Genomic DNA, 25,857 nt, shown 5'->3' on the forward strand with positions numbered 1-25,857 from the left:
TTGAAACTTGCCATGTTGATTTATAATTTGTAAATTGTATAATTTATAGCATGTTATTGAAAACCAACAATGGTAAATGGAGGCTGATAACATTGTGGCAAAAATAGGATACTATCAATTGAGATCAAACGAATAACTTTACGTTTGTCGATGTCGAGCCAAGCACAAAGGCATAGTCAGGAAATCCATCGAACACCAGACAATCTTCAGCAAATCCAAGATGTGCCTTTTCAGCTGGATGAGGTTCTTATACAGGTATGGACATAGACTACTACAGTAACAGTAGGTATATGTAGGCCAATTAGATTTTTTATGTTGCTTAAGCAAGGCCTATACCCATAACAAGGCTTAAATATCAGATAGTCTTTTGGTACAACCTTTAGATGGAGAATTAGGCACTTTTAAGTTCATCTTGAACATTCTGATCACAATAGGCCTTTCTCACAAAACGACCGATGGCCCAAAAAGTCTTCAGAGCAGGGACTGGCGCTACACACCAACCCGATATCGACTGACGGATGCCGGCGGTGGTAGCTTTTCTGCCGATTAAACATGTTGAATCGGCACAAAAGCTATCGCCGTCGGCACCTGGCAGCCAACATTGGGTTGGTGTGTAGCGCCCTTAAACATTGGAAGCTCGAGTACACTGCTCTGAAGACTTTTTGGGCCATCGGTCGTTTTGTGAGAAAGGCCTATAGACAAGTAGGCTAAATTATAAATTCAGGTGTGAAAAGTTACCATTAATCATTATGTTTAATCATTCAGAGCGTACCATTTGCCAAGGTGAAGTGAAATGTAATCACATATCTAAAAAAAAAATAGTAAGCTATTCTAAGATTTTTCCTGTGGGAAAATAACATGGGGATTTTGAATTATCGTATCTTTTAAACTCTCGCGGGGATGAAAAAGTCTGAAATGCAGACGTTTTCCTGAACACACTTTTGTCCTCTGCCTTCGAGTGGATACTGTGATCTCCGGTACGTGAAGGCGGCACACTTAGATTATTGCTACCCCAGAGCTAACTTGCGATGCAACTTGCCATAGGTAGTTATCTTCAATTAACAACCGGATCTCCTTATATTGGCAAAGATGGCCGTTTTGGTTCTTTTTTGTAGGCAAACTTCAGAGGTCTATTGACTCTGCCTGTCTGTCTCTATCAATAATCTATCTGTACTAGATATTTCCATCTAGTTACCTGCACTCTCTTCCATATCTACCCGACTATCATCTATTCATGTACCTATGTCTATTCATCCACCCACATCTGTCTATGTCTTCACTTTCTCCCCTTTTCACTCTTTCTGTTTGTCTTACTTCTCTCTCATTCTAGCTTCCTCTTTCTCTCCTTGATGCATATTTCATGTGTCCTAATTAGGTGTCTGCTCACTGTTTATTATGCAATTTTTCACCATTACTATAATGTTGTGTATTATCAGGTTTGCACAAGGCCTACGATTAAGACAAGTTGACATGATAACCGATGACATTGCCGCAAGTTCAGCAACACTGACAAGAATGGCCAAACTTTTGAGAAATGTCTGTGTTGAGGCTGTGTAACGAATGTGAAGGAAGAGAGGACAGAGGCTGGGAGGTCGAAGAGAGTTTGTGGCGATAGACGAAAGCCACTTCAGGCACAAAAGAAAAGTAAATGCAAACACAATACACATAATGTATTTTTCTTCTTTTTCTTATTCCTCATCATCTTCCTCTTTCTCCTATTTTTATTACCAAAGAGTAAAATAATGCTTAAACATAATTTGTAATATCCATGTGTGCTTTTTTTGACAGTATGGACGTGGCCGGATAACAGGTGGCTGGAAAAGAAAAAAGTGGGTGTTTGGGATGCTCGGTGTGAAGCACTCAAGACGTCGACCTATTCTACGTTTAGTGCCAAAAAGGACAAGACAAGAGCTGGTACCTCTCATCGTCCACCATATTAGAAGAGGGACTTCAGTTTTAAGTGACGAATGGCGAGCCTACCGCCAGGTACTGCCTGCACTGGGGTATGATCATTACACAGTGAACCACAGTCAAGCATTCGTCAATGCAGATACAGGTTGCCACACTCAGCACATCGAGAGGGCTTGGCAGAGTTATAAGGAGATCATCTCAAGATGCAGAGGGAATCGGACAGAGGACTTGTTAACAGATCACCTTACACTAATTCAGTGGAATGAATGGCTAGCCAAAAAACATCGCAATGGCCCACTGGGTCGCCTACTCCACGACATTGCCAAGAAATATAAATAGAAGTTGTTTTGATGTGATGTTTTCCATTATCAAATTTGTTTTGTCAACTTTCATAACTTACCGTTTTGGTGAAACTTCAAATAAACATTATGTTCATAGATGGTTTGCACTCCAGTTATTGATTATGAAATTGACATTTTTAGATAATTTACAAATTGTTTATTAACATATAAAAGACTAAGATGCAACTTCATAATAGCCATTAAAAAAGGTTTGATGCAATAATTTCCCATCAATTAATTATAAAATGTACATTTTTAGATAGTTTACAAATGATTTACTACCAAATAAAAGACTACGACCCAACTTTATCATAGCCATCTGAAAAACAAATTTGTAACAAATTTGTAATTGTTTTTCTAACTAACTGTTAATCAATAGAACATAATTTATAGTTCAATAGTTAATCAACCTATGTAATATCCATAGGTTGATTAACTATACACATCCGTTGTGTATATGGCTATGTAAAGGCCTACGATCAACATTAGAATCATTAACAATAACTCAATATATCATTTTTAATAATATGATATTTGCAATAATAATGTAGCTTATTAATATAAAATAAATTGAAATCAAGCTATCACTAAACTGATATTTTTTAGTATGTTATATATAAATAAATTGTTTATTTTTTCATAAGCTGATAATAAAGTATTTGTAAGTTATCTATTTAGTAATCATTGATTGTTATCTACAAATGATTAAGTTATGATTATTAAGTGATTAAATATTTCCATTCATAACGGATGGTTATTATAAAGTGCTACCGACATATTCCACATATCTGTGTCCCACAAATTACTAACCTTGTGCAATTTGTAAAAATGAAAATGTTTGACATCATTTCAGGGTCAACATATAAAAAGGTCTATAAGCTTATAGTGTACACAAGGAAATACTGTTCTTGCAAATTAATTTGCTCACCCACAGGCCTGTCAGTGAGAAATCGAGGTGTGGTCAGGCGCATTGATCACACATTGCTATTTTGATGCCATTGAAAATGATAACGCCACGCCACTGACCAAGAATAAGCTGATCTAAAGTGAAATGTGTAGTCATTTTGAGAACGCACTGTCAAGAAGTCTACAGTAGCTTGTGATCTGCCTAGTAGAAAGACCTTAGCAACGAGTCCCTGGCAATGCAAAGACCATGCTGGTATGCTTGAATGTCCTAAGCATTTTTAATCAGTCATTCGAATGTTATTGGGGTAAGTGTTGCTTTTTTTATTGTAACCCCTTGTCAGTTAGTACTGTAAAAGTAAATAACTAAGTGTAAGACTTTATTTTGTCGTTACCTACCAGTTCAATTACTAGAGTACACACGCATGGGTTCACTCATTTTTTCTAAAACCATCACGCAGTGATACAGGCATGCCTTGCTTTTCAAGGGAATGGCACAGGACACCCTCATTGGTTTAATGGATGTTACACCAAAAACACACCCATGATGTATTAAGAAATGTAAGAACTCATTGGAACCATGTGGCTGGTGTCTGATAACTTTTTCTGCCATCACACTAGCAAAGGTGGACTGAGCACACCCTAAAACCTTACGCTTCAGACCATGCATTAGATTGTTAAAATAAGGTCCAAAGTCTCATCAGTCCTCTACTTAATTTAACACCTTAACAGCATTGAAAAAAAGAACTATCACCTGTGATCCTAATAGATTTAGCAACATATGTGATCAGCTAACAGCTGATAGGAGAAAAAGTACAAACAAGTAATGTGCTTGCTACGCATAGGTCTTTTCCACATAACAGTATTATCCAGTCTCTACTTCCCAAAATGGAATGAGTTCCAAAGGCTACGCAATACATGCTCAAGTAGATGGCAAAATACATAGGTTACAGCCTTCATACTTTATTCTGGGAGCAATGTGGCAATGCTGAAAAGAAACAACCTGCGTATCCTATGAAATATACCCTGCATAACAATTGCCTTTAAGACCCTGATTGAATACAGTGAAAACTTCCTTTTGTAGAACTTTTTTGCTGCTGTTCCAAAGACCAGCTGGTGGTCACATAGCTCAGTGGCTTGCTCTCTGCAGGGCTTGGTGACTTGTAACAATGTTCCACCCGAGAGGGTGAGATCAGAAACATACACACACACACATACACACACACTTGGAGGTTCAGAGTGTGGTGACACATTGCAGGGCTCGGTGATGAATTGGTGGTGATGGACCAAATGGCTACTCTCCACATCAAAGTCTCTGGGAGCCAAAAGTTCAACTTCTCCATTCAGTAGCTCAGATTGAATCTGGGCTCTCAGTGGAGGGCATGACTTTAACAACACACACACACACACACACACTTTCCCACAATGCACACACCCAAGTATACAAGAATGCAAACATAGTTACATGAGCACAATCACAGATACATATTTATACAGATATCACCACAACACACACACACACACACATACACACAGAAAGACACTTATAAAAACATTCTTGTTTCACAAGAAGGAACTCAAGTAACCTCCACCAGCCATTTCATCTTTCCTCACCCAATAGTCTTGTTTAGTGTTTAAAGCACACCGCCTTTCTCTGGTCCCGTTGAGCTTCTCTCCTAACCTTTAGCCCTGCGCTGTAGTTAAAAATGCATTACAGACAACCCGCTCGGTGTTAGCAGGCTGCATCCATAATTACTTTGTTTCTTCCTGTTCCCTTCTGTTCACTGAAATCCTGCCTCTCGACCTGCCACCTTGACATCCGCTTCCTCGAAACCGTGCAATCTACTTTCTCCTCTACTTCGAGGACTGCACAATAGATTGTCTGTTGGTCCTTGATATGACATATGGAAATATATCACACTTTCCAAACACCTTGAAAATGTTGAATATGTATGAGACTTCTTTGGGAATTAGATGTGAATACACTAAATAACTTCAAATGTCAAGATCCAGTATAGTTTTCTGACAAAATAGCCATTAATATACACACATATAGTATATACTGCTATCAATTTTTACGCAGGTGTGTATGAGTGTGTGTGTGTATGTGTGTGCGTTTGTGTGTTGCTGCAAGCAGCCTGTCTTGTCTTGCTGCCATGAGAGCTCATTTACTAGGCGGCAAGATCCAGACAATCTCCAGTATCAAACCACATTCTCATTAGCCTCCGTCCAATGTTCTAAGTCAGACAAGGCTAAGCCAGGTAAGACCACATGGATCTGTGAGAACTGAAATATGACTGCTGCTGGCACAGCCTTCAAAGTCGTCGGCCCCATTTTACCTCCTCCTCCTCCTTAACCTCTTCTCTGTCTCTCTTTCCCTCTCCCTTTTTCCTTCATCTGATTACAAACGATGCAATTCTTTACGCTGTGTTAGGAAGGAGAAAACAACACATAGCCATGTTTTCTTTCAGGATGTGAAATAAACTACCCAGACAGGCACAGACAGACAGCCGACAGAGAGACATGCACAAACTCACAAACAACACTCACACAGACACAAACACATACACACACACACACACACACACAAACACACACAGGAAAAGTGGTGGGATAGCTTAAGGGATGGTTCAGACCCTGCAGTGATAACTCCATCAGACTTCGGGTGGGAGAGCTATTACCATGCAAACTCTCTGGCAGAGATGAATTCTCTCCAACATATCAGCCCTCCCTGGCTGAACCTATGGTGTGTGTGTGTGTGTGTGTGGGCAGCATACCTCTCTAGGGCTTGGCTGATTATCAACATACAGCCACATGCATTCTATATTCGGCATTATGTCATCTGTGATGGCTAAGTCAAACACGAGCCAACTGGAGCCTGGCCACCAGACTAGAGCGAGAAAGAAAACGGCTACTTTCAGTCCAGCCACAATATCAATCCATAACCACATCTAAAAAATGAAGCCCTACCTACCTTGACTATGCCCAATTCCAACTTTGACTCATAAGTAAATTAGCTCTAACTCTGACTTGACTGGGCCACACTTGAGACCATTGCTAAAGCCATACCTAAATACACACTGACAAAATCAGAGCAATTACACAGCTCTCCAAGGCCGATAACTAAACAAGTTATCTCACTTTTACTAGTTTGATTATCGTTACACTTCTCTTAGTGGTGCATCCAACCACCTCTACTCTTGCCCCTCACCAGCTTCTGATCTCAAAAGAACCCTGGATTGAGCAACTGAATATTCTCGCCCTACCAATGACCCTAGCATATTTTAAAAAGGCACCATGGCATTGGGACCACATCCGTTTCCTGTTCCATTAACTACTATCTGTGTTGGTTTATATAGACATCATTTAGTCTAATGCAAAAAAAATAAAAACAAAATAAAAGTAAACGTAAAAGTAAAAGTTTCCCCAAACTAAACACCGCAAGTGGTTCCAAGACCATGGGTGCCACTGTGGTATCAGCTGTGGAATAAGATGCTCGATTAGTGGTCTTAATCTGTGCGGCTAAGGGGTTGGGTAACGGGAAGGCACATGAGGCAGACTTAAGTCACTCAGTCACGTCGGAGGCGGCCCAGACACCCAGACGGACATGATGAGCGGAACAGAGGGGCTCCAAGGTCTGCTCTGATTCCAGGCAGCATTCATCACCACTGGCACAGTGCACACCACACGCACACAACAAGGCGAGTGCACAGCGAGTTCAGCACACACTCACAAACCGGGACAAAAGTATCTGTGTTCATCTGTGTGTGTGTGTGTGTCTGTGTGCACACACACGAGACAGAGAGAGAAAGACAGAGAAAAACACAGAATATGTTCATTTCTGTATCTCAATACATTGCATCTGCATGGAGTTTAAAGGAAAATTCCGGTATTTATCACTTTGAGTCCCTTTTCTGGTTTGTTTTGGATGAACTAGAGTGGTGGACACCGGAATATTGACGATTGGTCCTGTCTCGACTTTTCTGACTCGTTTTGAATCGCCTTTGACTAGTCAGAGTGGCTGCCTACAGGCATGCTCAAACATGTCCTAAAACAACCCTTAACGTTCGTTTTCAAAACTGTGCAACTCACCGAGTGGTTAGTGGTGTTCGTTGATGTTACAAAACAAGTAGCGTAGTGAAATACAGTTTCTGTCGTGTTTTATTTGGCATTTTGTAAAATCCCATTGATTTCTGTGGGAAGACTCATTGCACGTTGATATTACTGCGCCACCGTCTATGCTTCAGGCTCAAATATTGAGCGGAAGTTTATATGCGGTTGTGAGGTGTCTGAAAAAATAGTTCCACAATAGCAAATAAGACGGCTGGAAATCATACATTGTGCTGATATATATGTATATATATATAACACCACTAACGAACGTTAAGGGTTGTTTTAGGACATGTTTAAGCATGCCTGTAGGCAGCCACTCTGACTAGCCAAAGGACCGAGCCAGGACCAATCGTCGAGACAGGACCAATCGTCAAAATGTTGGTGTCCACCACTCTAGTTCATCCAAAACAAACCAGAAAAGGGACTCAAAGTGCTAAATACCGGAATTTTCCTTTAACAAGGTGATCTTGCTCCATAGCATCAAAGGCACAGAGTTGATGTTCTGTTCAAGAACAACTGTTTGTAGATCAGGCATTTATCAATGAGCCTCAACAATTACTGCCAGCTAGGGAGGGCTATTTGGCTGAGCATCTCTGGTCTATGGAGCATTGGGATCTGATCTGGCCTCAGTTTCATCCCTGCACTTCAGGCCCATCTGATGTTCTTATGTGGGAATTATTGGTAATGCCAAGTGATCAGTGTTATCATTTGTGTGATCCAGAATCCAATTACGTAGAAGAAACTAATTTAATGATGACGGAGGCAATCACCCTATAACATTGCTTACATTTGGCACCACATCCTGTGTGTGTGTGTGTGTGTGTGTGTGAGAGAGAGAGAGAGAGAGAGAGAGAGAGAGGTGGTCCATATTAAAAACAAACCATGTTCAGCATAAGGAACTATGATTTCAAAAGAATAAAAGCTGGACTGATAGCCTTGTGTGCTAAACCTTATGCTTAATAACCCCAAGAATGTTTCATTTCCATAGTCATTAAGCCAGCAAGTAAGTGTATGCATGATGAGTATCAGGGCAGGTAATTTGTATCCTGGGGAATTAAGGTCAGTGACAAGTGAGAGGTCCCTCTCCTGCCACTGTGGCACAAGACTGCCAGAGTTGCAAAGCAACCCAGTATGAGCCTCACAAGCAGCAGGCAACCCCACAGAAGACCCCCCTCGAAAACTTCACCTCATCTAAAACATGCCAGCGCCCCTGACACAGTGGAGGCACAGAAGCAGCCTGTGCTAAGGTGCTTATTGGTTATCTGCCTGACTTTTTCTCCCCGACTTGTGTTCCCTGCGACCTGTCAGCATGCTTGAGGGCTTCTGTGTTACAACAAAGAGTTCCCATGGAAACCCCACTGAGAGCTTGCTTAGGTAAACACAGATCACATTTAATGTGTGTGTGTGTGTGTGTGTGAAAATGTGTTCAGAAAAAACTAAAAGCCTTCTCTTTAACTCTGTAGATCTGTAGAAAAAGGCATCACAGGGGAAGATCTGAGGGGTCACCTAGTCTTTCAAACCGCGCTGTCCGATTATCTCATATGTGGCCGGTCTTGATATCAATCAGGCCTTCAGGGTCACTCATGGTCAATCTTCTGATAATCTCTGAACACTGTCATTGTGTCTGTGTGTCTGTCTATCTGGCTGACCACCAGTCTATCTGGCTGTCTCAGGTCACTGTGCATTCACTCAGCCTCTTTGCGTGTCAGCATGTCTGCTTCTGTGCCTGTTTACCGGCCAGGCTGCTGTCCTGTCACAGTGTGTCTGTCATCTGGTTCCGAGTATCTCTGTGTGTGTGTGTGAGAGAGAGAGAGAATGTGTCTGTGTGTGTGTGTGTGTGTTGTCAGTTGCTGTTTCACTGACTACATCTCTATTTGATGATCCATCTGTCCCTCTGACGGTGTCTCAGCTTGATTGTCTGCACGCGTGCCAGTATGTCTCCTGGCCGGTGCCTACCTCGACGCCTGTCTGAGAATGCCCATGGCCATGCGTAGCTCACCCGAACTCTCTGGGTGGAATCTATTACCCGTTTTTTCCCAGGCAACTGGGTCAGATCTTGTCCTACTTGTGCCAGAAAGAGAGAGAGAGAGAGAGAGAGAGAGAAGAGCAAGAGAACAAGAGATGGGGGAGTAGATTCCCTGGCAGTCTTCCTCTGTGGAGGAAATAATTACCTTCTCGGACCAGGAGTCCCTGCAGAGAGGCACGCTTTAACTATGGTCTAATAATAGATCACTGTAAAAGCAAGACGCCACTCGAAGAGGAACTACCTCAAGGCATCAATAAAAATGTGCTCCTCTCCAAGTACACAACGCAACAGGAGATGTTGCTTTGTAATATGCTGAGCACCTCACAAGAGATGATTCTCATATGACCACACATTATTTTTATTGAGCCCACTTGGATTGGTTTGTTATTGCAGGCTGTTGCATTGTTTGTTGTTACCAATACTGCTATCTGCAGTTACACAGTGGTATTGGTTGGGCTAACAGTTGTAGTAGAAGTACACTCTAAAAACAATGCTCACTCAAATATTTCCAGCCAACTTATCTTGTTGTTTTGACTGAGCTATATCAATGTGTAGTGTCAAGTTTCTCATATCACGTAACTGTACACCCTCACCCTTATAACTGTTCAGTAAAGGAAGTAGCCACGTGTAACTGAACAGAAGAACTAAAACATGTCAGTTCCAAAACTGACCAACATCTAAAATTCAGTGTCAGATGGGCTTGAATGATTGTGAATTTACTAATCTGCAGAGAGTTGCATCTTAAACATCTTTAAACATCCCAGAGAAGTCCACCACAACCATGCACTTCCATGCTCTCAAATTGGCTGGCGTGGTGTTGAGACACAAGGCATGCATTAATGTCGCCATTCTGTTTTAGTTACAATACATCACGCCTCAAGTTGTTCCAGATTGCCACCTGGAAGTCTTCGAGGCAATCTACTTTAGAATGTATTACGTTTACACCATTCCTTCCACCGGAGAATAAATAAGCACATTTGAGCGAGCGAGCGAGCTAAGCACGACACTGGCAGGAACAGGAGCACATCCGTCTCTCCCCCCGTCTGGCCAACTCCCCAGTCACACTCAACACCAGCCACAGTGACGAACTGCTGCTCCCACACCACTGTGTCTGTCACCTGGGCTGTTTTTGTCTCCTGTGTATGTGCGTGTGACTGTGAGGTTGTGTGTGTGTGTGTGTGTGTGTGAGAGAGAAAGAGAGAGAGAGAGGAAGAGAGAATGAGAGAACGAGAGAGAGAACAGAGAAAGTGTATTGAAGTATTGTGTGTATGTGTAAATGTCTGCAAATGTGTATGCTTGTGAGTTTTTTGTTACAGTGTGTTACATGTAATAATGAGTATGTATGCATATTCATATGTAATTGTGTATATAGTACTGTGCAAAACTGTGTTTGGTGTGTGTGTGTGTGAGAGAGAGAGCAAGGTTGCCTTACTAGGAAAACATAGTTCATCACAACAGCAGCCAGATTTTATACTGGCCCTCCAAAGTCTTATGGCAGAGTCAATGGATAAATGTCAACATTTTCCATCTTATATGATTGTAGCCAAAGTAATTTATGACTGTTTATTTTATCCTGATCATTGCCTCAGTAATAGGGTTGTGGACAGGTCAACACACAGAGTTCATTTCAATTTAAGAGAGAGTGAGAGAGAGAGAGAGAGATGTATTTGTTATATGCTACACCACACAGGTTATGACAACATGTTTAGCAGGAGGCATGTGAATACCACCAATCTGTTCACTGATGTATAAACTGGCATCTACTGTAGGCTACCCCACAGGTCTGGGCTGGCTCCTAAAGTAGCATAGCTCTCCCAGGCAGACAGGGACAATTAGCCCCCAGGAGAGAGAGAGCTTTTTGGGCTTGGACACAGAGGGCAAAACAACGCCCAAACGAGCCAAATCAAATCACGGAGAAAACAACAGCACCCTTGACTGAATTTATGGATCTATTCCTTCTGTTTCCTTTGAAGGTGACATGTTGACATCGTCTGGATGCACATTCTCTTTGAGCATAATATTATTTTCACACATGTTAAGATGCTACGGCGGATGGAAAACATAAAAGTTTATTATGTGCCCAGAATATACTTTTAGAGAGTCCTTACTTATTTAGAAAATGACTTGAATGTCTCTTCGATTCAACTGACATACAGCCGGACAGGAATTACTTCTCACACACACACATGACCGTTTTTTCACTCGCATGTGGAAAGTTGCAGGAAATACTGTTATGTTAACCATTATGAATAGTGACGTTTCCTGTTTACTTTTCAGATTTTACATCAACACGTATTTCACAAAGTTAGGCTGGTTAAAAGAAAATGGTTTCAGTTTTTGGCGCAGACAGGGTACTCGATCGAGACCATTTCACAATAACTCGCGTGGTCTAACAGGTTGAGCGGACGAGGACACACAAGGGTAGTCTACAAAACGAAATTTGGATGTGGAAAATGTTAAGATACAAATATCCACGACAATGTACCAGGTGAACAACGTAAGGAAGATGAATGAGATATGGGGATAGGGAGGGAGAGGGGAAGAGAGTAGGCTATCAACTTCCAACTCCAAACGCGAACGTTACTTACACTTGTGAAGAAGGAAAAGGCGACGGACTTGAGCATTGAAGCATCCATGAGAGCAGAACAAAAACGGCGGCTTGTCCGTACGTCACCATGGTCAGGTGCAACCACCGGCATACAAAATGCGCACCGACGCCCGAGGAGGGGATGTAGCCTACTGTTGGGCAGTTCAGTCAGTGAATCTCCGCCGGCGTCTCGGGAACAGACCGCACACAAACACAACACGTCTTGGCGCGCTAATCAGATTACCCGTCATCAGGGTTATTCCAGCATGTCAGCCTGCTCTAGGTTAGGCTATTTTTGTCGGTGCCTTGCACGTCTTCTTCAAGTGTCTAAATTAGTCTGTTCATGTAAGATCTTGCGGTTCTGCAGTGTTCTTTTCTCAGGTGAAAACCTGAGTTTTTTCCCTGTTCAGTCAGTTCGTGTTGACACAGCCCTTAAATTCAGACAGCACACGCGCTCTTTCGCTTGTTCACCCCTGCTTTGTTTTCAAACTCCCATGGAGAGAGTGAGCGAGCACAATCGATAGCGGTGGGTCTCACCCGCCCCCCTCTGATCTCATCCTGATGATCCCTCTACGGTTGCCCTACCCACCATTGGTTGCTTTTGTAGATGCCACCAAAACACGCTTTTGCTCGCGCTCTCTCTCTCCCTCACTTAAAGTGTGAACAGATTGGTGCTTCCCTTCGGAATTACATTGTTAATCAGTCCTCACCTGGTCAGGATGCATTTCACAAAGACATGCATAGCTGTTATCTTTAACACAAAGAGAGGGAGAGAGGGAGGGGGGAGAGAGAGAGAGTGAATATAAACAATGAACTGACAGTGCATTAATTATTCATTGTACATCTGCAGAAGTAATGCATTCCATCCATAGTAAATAGTGTGGGGAAGTGTGTGGTAACTTGTATGTGACACATTCTGTCCACATTTCCTGTTGATAATTACGAGCAGAGCTTTTTTGCCTTGTTTTATTTGGGAAAATGCATTCAAAAATTAAAACCAAAAGAATTATGAGCCTTTTCCCCACATGGCATGGCAATTTTTACACAAGGCACTTGTGTTTGACCTTCTCCCCAACATATTAAAGGAAAAAACACTTTACTGAGTTACTGAGAAAACAAGGTGGAAGACATTTAAACAAAACATGTTTTTTTTAGAAACAGTTATTTGATTTGAAAAATGTAACTCTGTCTGAATCATTTGATTAAATTAAACTTAAAGCCACACCAAATCCTGTTTGCCGATGCAGGCTGGGGCAGAGACAACAAGATGCTAGGGGATTTGGTTTTCAGCGATTGCTTAGCAACCACACATTCTCTCTCTCTCTCTGTCTCTCTCTCCCTCTCGGCTGACTCTCTCTCTAGTGCTCCATAGAGATGTGGCTGTGGTGAGACATAGGCCTGCGACTGAGGTAAGGTGCAGAAATGAAAGGGGAGATGGGAAGAGGCGGAAGAAAAGAAGAGGTCTTGAGGAACAAAGAAAAGAGATGGAGTCTAGTTCTTTTCAAATCACCATGAAACAGACACACACATAAAAGCATCCACGCATGCACGTACTGTACACACACGCACACTTACACATACACACACACACATAAAGTATACACACGCAACCACTGGTAGCAAAAGAGAAGCATCTAGTAATGGCAGAACACTCTGCCTTCTCAGTTCAGTTGTCTTTTGTGTTTAGTGTGCCTTTCCATTAGCGGCTGCTCTCTCCACCACTCCAAAGACTCCAAGGAGAACATTGGATCGAACAAGACCACTGGTGGCTTTTTCTCGAACATCCCGGGTGAAAAAGAACCAGAATGAACCGTACAAATGAAAGACAGAGGTCAGAACAAGAGAAAAAGAAATAAAAAGAGATGGACTGGCGCGCCCAGCATGAGAGACATGCCACATCCTAAGCATAGGTGCTGCTCCCATTAACAATCCCCCTGCTTTTAAGCTGAATACTGTAGGTCTTGTCATGTGACCACCTCTACCACCAAACTCTCCAACCACCACCACCCCCATCCTGACTACCGTGAGTGTTGCTAGTGGTGTTTATTAACACAGACCTTATCACATTGATGTGCCTCTTTATGGCTTCTTCTACGCTTTTATGATATTATCCCAATAGGTTGCTCATACACAGTTTATGGACACCAGTGTTTGGTAATGTAGAGGGTAAGGGTCTGGGCTAGCATGCAGTAGCCTGAAAAGTTGGCCCTTGTAATAACTGACATATGTAAATCACTTGGGATAAAAGCGTCTGCTAAATTTATACATATAATGTAAATGACTGTACAGTATATAACTCCTGTACTCGTACTTGTGCAAATGAAGGAGCAAGAACATACATGGATTGGAATGTGTATGGTTTGTGTTGGTGTTTCCAGAAACTGCATGAAGAATTATATGCATAGAAAAAGACAGTCGAATAAATACAAAGAACCATACCAAGATAAAGTATTGAAAAGTCAAAAAATAGTATACATCGCACACTGGAGGGTATATTTTGTTGACTTTGTTTGGCGTGAACAACTCGTTCACACCAAGATAAAGTAGTTGAGGGCTGCATCATAAATTAAAGAAGCTCTATTTGGTCACTGAATAAAGTCAATGTAAAGCAAGATCTAAGTTTGCCGGTGGAAGTGGTGTATACTGTATCAGTTTTTTTTTTCTGGATTGAACGCATGGACAGATCTTTACAAATAACTGTAATCTACTCATCTTTTTTCTATGTTGATCTACTTTTACACACAGCTTCACACGACCTGGAGCTGGGGCTAGTGGCTAGGGCTTACCTTATGAGCAGGCAATGGTAGTATGAGCGCGATCCAGGATCCAGATCCGGCCGCCTTGTTTTCTCGATCGATTTGCTCGACGTGCACACATACAAATCGTTTTGCTCCTATTATATCACCTAGCCAGGAGCAAAAGTATCGTCACTCGTAGAAGCAGATTCGAGCACTTGTATCAAGTGACTTGTAGTCGTGCAAGAAAATCAAAGCGATCTGTAGAATTTTATTAATGAGAAATTATTTCACAGATGCACAACTTCGGATGCATTAGTTCACATTTGGGTTTACAAATGCACAAATGTTGTGCATGTTCTCAGATTATGAAACACGAATGTGGAAATGTTTTTTTGCACCAACTGCGCTGCAACCATTGGAGCAAAAGTGTCGAGTGCATGACTCTTGAAAGTTGTGACTCACAGGATAGGATTTGTGTACCTGTAAAAAGGATTTGTGAACCCATAGCCCCTATTTTGTGTTAACAAGATATATAAAAAAAATATGTACAACTTCAACTCTACTGTTACACATTTATGACTTTAGTGTGCACATGCAAAATCTGCAGTTAAATGTGCTCGCCACTTTTGCACCCAATATACCTTCATAAAATGTGGTCAGTTCGAAGATGTTTGTACCCCGGTAGAAAGAAAAAAACAATTCAAGCCTCTGTCACTCTGTGCCAGTACATCACATGTATTCTGATTGTTTCCTAATGCCTTACACCAAACAACTTTAACAAGATTTGGGAAAGATTCTTAAAAGATTGGAGTCATTTAACTAATGCCCCCCATTCAAGCTTTACTCAAAAGACTACAATCTTTCAAGAATCTTTACCAAATCTTGTCAAAGTTGTTTGGTTTAAGGAGGCTATAAGAAACTACAGGTTCTCAGCTTTATAAATAGGTCAAGCATTTGATGGTAGGCCAAACAGTGCTCTCTGAAGTAGGCCCAGTACAATGTCGGGGGGAAAGCCTATGGCCCATACCAGATGAAGTCAAGGTATTTCATCAAGCATGTTTGAATGTGGTCCAGTCCACATTAAAGGTACACTATGCAAGATGTTCACCTTAATATAACCTTTAAAGCCAATTTGATGGTAAACGAACTTGTAATAGGCAAATTGTGACCAGGCATGACAAAACCAGGCACATGTCTCCCCAGAGACATTTTGAGTTATTCACAGATTCTGAAAGTGTAGTTTCAAAGCTATCCAATGATGTTTCACTCATGGAGATCTGATAATATTTGAATAAGCTACAAGCTGAGAAATCAGGGTTTTCAATTTGACTACTTTCTCCCTCAATCCATGGGAGGGGAACACAATGGTCCTCATTTACATGACATTAAGATCAACCCTCCCCCTGTCACGGTCACTGATTTGTCAGCCTGCAGTGCTAATGACCCATCGAAACTATCTGTAATGGGTTACAGAACCAGGTAGTACCAATGGATAAAGTAGTCTAAAACAAACATGAGATCACGTTTGCAAACCATGTTATTTTGAATGAACACCCAGTGCAAGGCACCAAGTTGGCAATGGATTTAGCAGGTTTAGCAATGGATAAAATTGTCTAAAACGCGAACTAAACAAACATGAGATCACATTTGCAAACCCTGTTAATTTGAATGCACACACGATAAGGCACCCTGCCATCAGTCAAAACAAGACATTCTCGCATTATTCAAATGAATTGCCCACCGAAAAATCTGTAATGGGTTTTGGCTAGTAGTCTATGGTGCCAATAGATAATGATAGTAGGCCTACGTTAGCTAGTAGCAATAAAGTTTCAAACACACAAACTTTATCCCCGTCAAATGTAACTGTGGAAATAGCATCTGATATCTTACGATCTAGTTCCTCTGCTGCCAGACCGAGAGATTCTTCCTCATTGTAATTATCTTCGGCTAAGGTCAGCTCTTGATTAGGGATGTTCTCCAATGTAATGAAGTCGCCTTCATCATCAGATTCAGGTCATCTACAATCCGCTGTGCTTTGTCCATCTCCATTCCAATTGTAAACAAACAGCATGCTGGTTCAGTAAGTAGCCATGAGGTTAGCCTACTTCTAGCATACAGCTGATTGGCGACAAAACAAAAGAGCACTAATAGTCACGCCCAATTCAAACGCTGGTTTACTTCCTGAAACTTAACCATTTTCAAAGACAAAATATACACTTTTTAATTTTACCAATGCTGTTATCTGAAACATGGAATTGCTTCTTTAGGACTTCAACTTGCACATTCTGCAAAAAAACGAAAATAACTAATTTTGAAAAAAAAAAACCCTTCAAAGTCGTTTTTCGCGACTTGCGTCTCTGCGACTTGAGCCTGGTTTTGCCATGCCTGGTCACAATTCACCCTTCGCTAAGTCCCGCCCTCCTTAGTTACTGTTGCTATGCCTGTTGCTATACCTGAAGCTTTAGGACCCTGCACGTCTATTACATAGGGGGAGAACCGGGACTTTTCAATGAAATGTAATTTACAGAGACATCGTACCACACTGAAAGCTAATATTTTATCACTAGCAACCTACATCTGTCCTCTGTCAAATACAGTTGGAATTTCATCTCTGAACAAAACCGTTCATGAGTTATTTAAGCAGAAGTCGAATGTGCGTTTTGTTTCATTCGACTCTCCTGGCCAGAATGAATGGAACAGGCATGGGGGACGAAAGAAACATACCATTTAAGCTATGTACTTCCCACAACTTCAATATTTGACAACATACAGTATAATGAATGGTACTTCAAATAGGTGTTATTTTAAATAGATTGCTGATGGGCTATACATCTTGGTGAACGTCTGTTAACAACTTCTTGCCATTATCGTGAAGCGTGTATCTCGCGGTTATGGAAATATCATGCAATATGCCATTTTTTATAGTTAGAACAATATGTGTTCCCAAATATATCATGTTTCTATAGTGTAACATGTTAGTTCACTGTGTCTTTACGTGGGTTAGGGCACCACACATCCAAATAAGTGCCCTTCGTGACCCACAGGCCTTCAGTCTCCATAGGTTAACATGGCAAAACTCGAAAAGCTTGTCAGACCTCCCGTGCCTAGTGATGGGTTGCTAAGCCATGATTGGCCTGTGGCGGTTTTCGGGTGTGGCTTAGCGAAGGGCGAATTGTTCACCTAACATAGCTATAGAGCTGCACAGTCCCGCCCACAGTCGATGCCGGATGTAAAAATTCAATGCAATTTCTCCATTGACAATTGTGTTAGAAATGTTGTTGCATGTTACATGCGAAAGAGGGGACAGAGAAAATACACACCGCTGAGTATTATATTTTTTGAGTCACTTATTTGTTCTAAAAAGCCTTTCAAATGCGTCAATGACGTCATTCATTAGCAGAAAGCTAGTGTGTTGTGGACGTAAGTACTCGTTCATTCAACTTTTTACCTATAATCCATAGTGAGCTTGCAGAAACCACAATCAAATCTTTGATTTTTCAACAACAACCAGGTGAAAGAGAAAAAATTTAGCCGTCTAGCTCCATAGACCCCCATTGTTTTTGCACTTATTCGTGATCGCCCCTAGCGGAACTGCAACAGATTGCAGGTACAATGGAGTTAATAGGGAGTGATCCGGCTCTCCGTAAACGGGCTCTGGTAACGTTAATGCTGCTAGCAGTGCTAGTTAACATTAGCTAGGCTACTGTAGCCTTCATACTGTATGATTCATATCAATCATTAACCTAGGAATACTTCTTCGTGCATTTAATGAACATTTTGTGTAATAATTCACGGCAAATTAATAAACTGAATATGGTGGTCCAAGAGCAGACCATGCATCAGTCCATGCATCAGCCCGACTGAGCAGTGATAACAGCATAGGATGAGTCAGGTAATGTTACGAAACACTGCCGTTAACGTTAACCGCTTTCACACACACACAATATAAAATACACGATGATAAATATCAAATTCAATATCAAAACACTATTATTTACACGATTACTCCTGAAATAACTGCTATTAACTGCACATTCACTATATAAAAATCACTGTTGGAGGAAAGGGTTCGCGTGCTGTCGCCGGTTTGAAATGGTTTAAATGGCAAAATAAATTGTGCCGATTTTGCCTATATTATTCAGTGAGGTGCGGTGGTTTATGGCATGAGTAGTTCCTTCACTCGGAAATGAAAATATGTACACAGTCTTGTACCTTTGACTTTTTTTGGATTTTCTCTTCATTTTTTCACTCGAAATGATATGTTGTATGCTTATGAGTTATGCCGTAGCTGTTTTTTTTTTTTACCATCGCAGAAATATAAACGTTGCGCGCATAACGTCGCGGTGACCATTACAGGACGTCCTCTCAAAGTCTCGTGGACGTCTTTTAGACCTCCCAAACAGAGGTCCGCGGGACGTAAAGGGAACCCTACACAATGTCGAGGAGGTGACGTTTGCCAGGGGACCTTTAGGGGACGTCGCCAGGACTTTATTTTGTTTACTGGGACGTCACCGTTTGTTTACAACTAGAGTGGTAGGCAAGAATGGTAGGCAAGGCACTGCAGAGTGGTAGGCAAGCCTAACAGTCGGGTTGCATAGGCTACACATAGTTACAATTAGCTTCAAAATGGAAATTTTAATATCAAATATTGACTGGGATGCCGACCACTTGTGTAGGCCCTAACAGTTGGTTTTACAATAAGAAGCAAAAAGGCGACAAACGACCGTTTAGCCTACCTATCCTCATGGTTGTGGAGGAAGATCGTTAGCAGCTGTGAAGTCTTTTATTCTCAAGATGGCCTAATGGTGTAGCCTAGGCTACTGTCTACGAAGACGTAGGCTAAAATACAACTATCTACAGTCATCCAAAAATGAATTGCAAGAGATAGGCTATGAAGGGAAAAAGTGCAGCATTTTAAACATGGCACGAATATTTTTACTGGGACAGTTTTGTCTCGTGAAATTTGTGCTTGTGGACATCAATCACCTATCTCCTGTCCTTCTATTTCAAGTTATCATGAGTGTCATTTGATTATATAATCACAATAAATGCTAATAAATGAAAACAGAATAGGCTTATGTGCTATAGCCTACAGGTCAGTTAGGCTAACTCCCGTATGTAAAAATAAACTGATTTGATCCTATGAATTGTTTAGCGATCACACACAACAACTTAACCCTCTAGGCGCCACGGTCGACTTTAGTCGACAAGATGCGGTACTGAATAAAACGGACGATTTAGTCAAATAGGGTGTCATATTTCGTTACACTCCACTCCACTAGATGGCAGACATGTCATACGTCATCCCCGAGTCGAAAAAATGGCAGGCTTTAAACAAAACTTTCTAGCTACAGCACATTGAATCAGTGCGTGAAATACCGGAGCTAGTGTGCGTGTGAGCCACTTTGTCAGAGCGATATTGTCAACGTCAGCGAGTATTTGCATTAGATTATCGTCTAATGGCATCAAAAAAGTTTACCCGAAATGAAGTGTTGGGTCTTCTATTCGCGGACCCTGATTCTGAAGGGGAATATCTGCCTTCAGAAAATGACGGTGATTCGTTTAGTGAGGCTTCAGATGCGTCCCTGCCTTGCAATGATGCAGCTGGACAAAGTGAGAGTTTACTCCATAGTTTAGCTTACACCAAGCACAAACGTTGAATCGTTTGCCCAATGTCACTGGTGGGAATAATGTTTCACGGGTTCGGAGTGTTCATCGGGAAGTTAGCAGGGTGTTAGTGGTGTGGCGAACGAGGCTGGAGGTAGCCTAATGTCCATAGCGCTAGCTTCTGTCTTTTGAACGTGTGCCTCTCCGCAATCGCGGCGACAGTAACGTGGTGGAGCCTTTGTCTAATGCCACTGGGTATGTTAGACGAGGTCGAAGTGCTCATAGGACAGATAGGGGGGAACGTAGAGGCAGTGTGGGGAGTCGCAATGAGAATGACAGTAGGCCTAGTCCGAGCTGCGCAAATTCTCTCCACTCGACGCGAGCGCGAGGCAGATCTGGCCATGCTGCTCGCAACAGGAGCAGAGGTGGTGGTGACACGGGGCAGGAGAGCCATTAGGCCATGCATAGTCTATCACAAGATGATGGGAATGCCGGCCCTGTATGGATAGGATATGGATATGGATAGTCATTATCTCTACAGCAAAAGGCCTGCTACATAAAAAAAAAATTGTCAGCCATTTATTAGTAGTGATTTACTGTACACTGTTGATTATCTATTTCCCTGACCATTTAGGACATATATGTGTTCTTTTTTGTGTGTTCATGTCCTTGGGATGTGTGTGTCTTTGTCAGTTAAGAAAAAAACAACAACAACAAAAACAACAAAAAGAAAACAAATACTAACATTGTCTCTTGTCTTGTCTCGTCATCTCACTCCTGATCTGTGCCTTGCTGTGGCAAGTGAGCTTTTGAACTAAATAGGTCTTGTCTACTTGTGTTTGTGTGTCATCTGAATAATATATATGTGCCCCATACATGGAATCAGAGTGCCTACTGTATGTAGTAAATGGAAAATCTCTACAGCAAAAGGTGCCTACCGCTACATGCATTTGGTTTGTTTCTGCCATTTATTAGTAATGATTTACATAGTTTGTTTACTACTTAGTATTTACCTGAGCATTCAGTATTGTGCAATATAGCATACAGAAGGTGAGGGACATTTTGGGGGGAAAGAAGTGGTGCATTTTATCATTCAAACATGCGACTTTTCATGAAAATTCTATAATCCAAGATGGCCGCCACCATATGACGTCATAATATGCAAATTAGATATAAACATTTAATCCCTACATAAACTTTGGGTCATCCTTAATATTTCTCTAATTTACAGAAAGTCTCTATCTCTTATCACTTTTAAGATATAGCCTTTTGAAATGAAGATGTCAAAATCCAACATTTCGGAAAAAAAACCTCTGGCGCCTAAAGCACAGCAACCTCAAACACCACTGTTAAACCTAGGCTACTGCTTCAGTCATGTAAGAATAGCAGTTTATGAATTATCTTTACCCATTTAATCAAGTCCACATGACCAAAATAACAGCATATTTAAAGGCTGAGCTAGCATAACAGCCTAATATAGCAATGGATAACTAATAAAAAGTCTCATACAAAATAATTAACTTTATCACTCACATTCTGAGTTTTTCTGGGTGGTTATATATCCATGCAGATCGTCTTCGAACAAGCCATCGCTGTTATGTTATAATATGTTACAGGATTCATGACTTTAACGCCATTAATGTTACATGATGCTGACTATAAAGTAGGCTACCGTTTAACGTCTGCTGAGTCTACATGCCTACCAAAACCTGTTGCTGTTTAGTTTAAGTTGAATGATCAAATATTGTTTGATTTTGTGTCAACTTTCAGAGGGAAGACGTTCCTTTCTGGAACTTTGTTTTGAACAGAGAAAAAAAAGTTAGGCTACCATTAGCTCTAGCTAGGCTACATGCAGGTTCTCCCATAACATTATCGATACAGATCAATGCACCAAAATTGAACAATGGGATAACGTTTCATCATCACCTTTATTGATGCCTGAAATGTTGACATTGCTGAAATGCAGAGATGTAGCCTACTGAGAGGCAGCTGCAGACAACGATGTTCAATGGGTTCAACTTGTCCCTTGCCTACCAGGTGGATTAAACAAAGCTATAGAACCTAGAATACGTCACATGAAAAATGTTAATACAGCATAGATGTAGCGACGTCGCTACAGAGAAAACCTGCTATGCAATTTTAAGAACGCTGGCCCAACAAATCTCTCGAGAATCATGAAACATTACCTTGTCAGTAGATATAGCTCTTTAGAGATTTTTGTGCCTGTTGTTAATCCTTCACCTCCACAATAAAACTCTTTGGGTTCTTGCCTGTTGTTAATCCTTCACCTCCACAACAAAAGCATTTTCAATGTGTACAGGGGGGATAAGTCACGAGAAGTTTGCTATTTACAACAGCAAAGTAAAATAAAAATTAGGGCTGTAAATCGGTTAAAAATGTAATCAAATTAATTACATACTCTGTGATTAATTAATCTAAATGAATCACATATATATTTTTTTCTGTGAAAGTATTTTAAATATTTAAATTCAAATGAATCATTGAATAATCAGCGTGACATTAAAGTTCAAAAACTCTTTTATTATTATTTTCACTGTTCAAATAATGGCCATAATAATCTATGATATGACCTAATAGGCTGAGGAAATAAATTCAAAAGTGCTTCGGGAAGAAGTTTTTTTTTTTTTTACATACAAGGCATTTCAGACCATAGATATAACCTAGGGGAGACAATGAAAATAAATTAACACTCCCCTCAATGTCAACACTATTTCTTTGCATTGATGTGCGACTTTAGAGTTGACGAACTCCGGTGATATGCAAATTCCTTTCTGCAGACATGGCAGAGGACTTTATTTTAATCAACACTTTATTTTTATCAACACCATCAGGCCGTTTTTTAATAGTGAATGTTACAATCAATGATCTAGGCAACATATTTTCTTCTCTCTCCTTCATTTACCACTGTCTTTCTACCTCACTGTTTGAGTGCTATATTAGCACATTAGCACATATGCATAACCCCTCCCTCCATGCCATAGCCGAACTGTGGCCACACTTATACCTTTTCTTAAAATAGTTATATATATAGATATATAGACTCTATTCTTGCACTGTTGGACGTACTCATTTGCACTATCACCATGACACTCACTCACACAGAGCACCTTACCTTACCTTACTATGCACAGAGAATCACAGGCTCAGTCCCTGCCTCAGTCATTGCAAGCGCCTCTTGATTGATTAATCACCACTATGTGGATACTGTTTTTAGAATTGATTTAGATTAAGTGTTAGTTAGTATAATTAGTATTTTAGTATATTTAGTATATTCTTTATCTTCTACTGTCCTTATTGCTTAGTTGTGTTTTTATATTATATACTTTTAATTACTTTTTCTGCTGTTAGTGAATGTGTGTTGTCTGTATGCTACTGAGACCTTGAATTTCCCCTGGGGATCAATAAAGTATCTATCTATCTATCTTTTTTACAGTCTGGTTACTGACTAGAACAGCTCGGGGTCAAGGTCATACGGAATCGATTAATCTGCACTATTTTTTTTAATCAGTTATTTTTTCTGAAATTAATTAAAATCAAAATTAATCAATTAATTAATCAAAATGAATCCGTTATTTTGACAGCCCTAATAAAAATATATCACGACTATAGAGGGAACTCTACAGTCGCCAGAAATACCTAAACTTGCATAGTGTACCTTTAAGCCAACTAAATATAAATATGCATATTTTAGGTGAAAACAATCGAATATCAACACTTTACTTGACAGTATCGACATAAGAGTGACATGATACTGTCATGAACATATGACACTTTCATGACTAACTCTAACCCTAACTTGTTATGACAAAAACCGAATGTCACTTAACAACAGCAGCGTTATGTCATAAATGTTTTTGACTTGTTTATGACACATTCATATCAGTGTCATGTCACTCTTATGTAAAGTTTTGCATCCAGACTAAACACAACAAAATGCCAAAGAATTATTTGTTGTTAGTGGTGTCTGGAACAATCAATGTTATCAGTATCATGGCAACCGTACGTCATTTTGTCTGAAACTCTGAGTTTTTACTGTCCACACTAGTAAACAGGCACTGAAAACAGAATGATTTTCATTTTGGTTCATTCTGAGCAAAAACATTATTTTTTCACTCCTGTTCCAGTGTTCCAAGGCCTCTCCTCTAAATGGTAACCGGTTAGAACATTATAGAAGAATGGGTAATAACATTCCTTTAAAAATGACATCGTCTTTACAAATTATATATATTTTTTGCCCAACAGCCTTAAATCAAAGCACATTCAATATCAAGGCTAACTGTTAAAATCACTCTGCTTGAATTCAGGCGTGGGGCAAGATTTGAAAGTAGGCAAGTAGGCCTATTGATGTAATATTACATGTAAATCTTTAAAAAAAATAATCTGATAGCCTAACTTCAGGCACAGAAAATGTCCTTGTTTTAAGCCCTGTGATAGACTAACCTATGTGTAGTGCTACCAACTGCATGACAGGCCTATAGATATTTTCGTAGTGTCTCTAGTAATTTAGGCTACATACTTGGAAAAGGCAGTAAGATAATGTTGGATATGAAAATCCTTTTTTATCAACTAGTAGTTCTATCCTATTATACAGGGGAGACACTGATTCATAACATCTGACTAAATTCATCCTATAAGGGGTCTGGGGAACACTGTGTGGACAGGTCACATTCCAAGCCTATGGACATTTGAATAATATTCAAACAAAGGTTAATCGGAATGATAAATACTGTTATTAACCAGTTATCTAAAATTGAAAATAATGTTTTCACCCCGGAACAAGTGCAATTGGTTTTGTTCACGTTTTTGGTTACGTTCATCCAAAAAATGTTCTTTTCCGGTTTTCGTTCTTTGAACTGTTTCTAATACCTGCTAGCAAACCTGACATATTCAAAATTAGTGTGGATGGAAGGGCTAAACAGAGAAATATTTGTGCATATTCATATTTACACGGCTTAAAACTACTGTAGCTAGCTGTTAACCTACAGTAGGAATCTTATCAAACGCCCTGTGTCTTTATCTTTATAAATATTACAGTTTCCTGATAGACAACAGATATAGGATACTCTTACGGTAAGAGTCTTAACCTGAACCAATTAAAATTGATGCAGCATTTGTGGAAATTAGGGCTTTGGCGAAAGTTCAACCAGAAAGTTCAACCATTCATTCATTACTACTAACCACACTGTAAAACCCAATGTTGCTTGTTTGTTTTCATAACTAATTTTTCCTTTTCAATACAACACAGATTTGTGCAAAAAGTCATTTTAACTTAAAATAATCAATTGAAAACGTCTCAACTACATGGAAGTTCACTCAATGTTCACTCATGTTATGTTAATAATAAATGTCAAGTTGAGTTGACTACTGCCAATTTGTGCAGCATCACGTGTAGCACGTTTTGCGTCTTGCGTCATAGTGGCTTACTGGCGCGCGTTCTTTCGGTCAGTGCAGAGTGAAATGGATGGAAATTCGTGGAACAACACCACCAGAGACTGATACCCATCATCGTATTTTTACAAGGTGAGTGTAAATGTTAACTTGCAAGTAATATTTTACATGTTTTACTTGATGAAATTGTCGTCCGTGTTGCCCCGTTTATTCAAGTATATT

The 25,857-nt window shown here is 40.4% G+C and overlaps 1 protein-coding gene across 1 annotated transcript in view; it reads right to left on the reverse strand.

Moving 5' to 3' along the window:
- Window positions 1–12,394, reverse strand: part of LOC121723925 (voltage-dependent calcium channel subunit alpha-2/delta-1) — a 107,464-nt gene extending 95,070 nt beyond the window's left edge. Inside the window, 1 exon segment of the mRNA XM_042110161.1 lies at window positions 11,883–12,394. Within this exon segment, the coding sequence (XP_041966095.1) occupies window positions 11,883–11,971 (89 nt within the window). The 5' untranslated portion in view covers window positions 11,972–12,394.
- Between the last annotated feature and the right edge of the window lie 13,463 nt (window positions 12,395–25,857).

This window comes from Alosa sapidissima, chromosome 11 (genome assembly GCF_018492685.1).
Source record: "Alosa sapidissima isolate fAloSap1 chromosome 11, fAloSap1.pri, whole genome shotgun sequence".
Lineage (NCBI taxonomy): Eukaryota > Metazoa > Chordata > Actinopteri > Clupeiformes > Clupeidae > Alosa > Alosa sapidissima.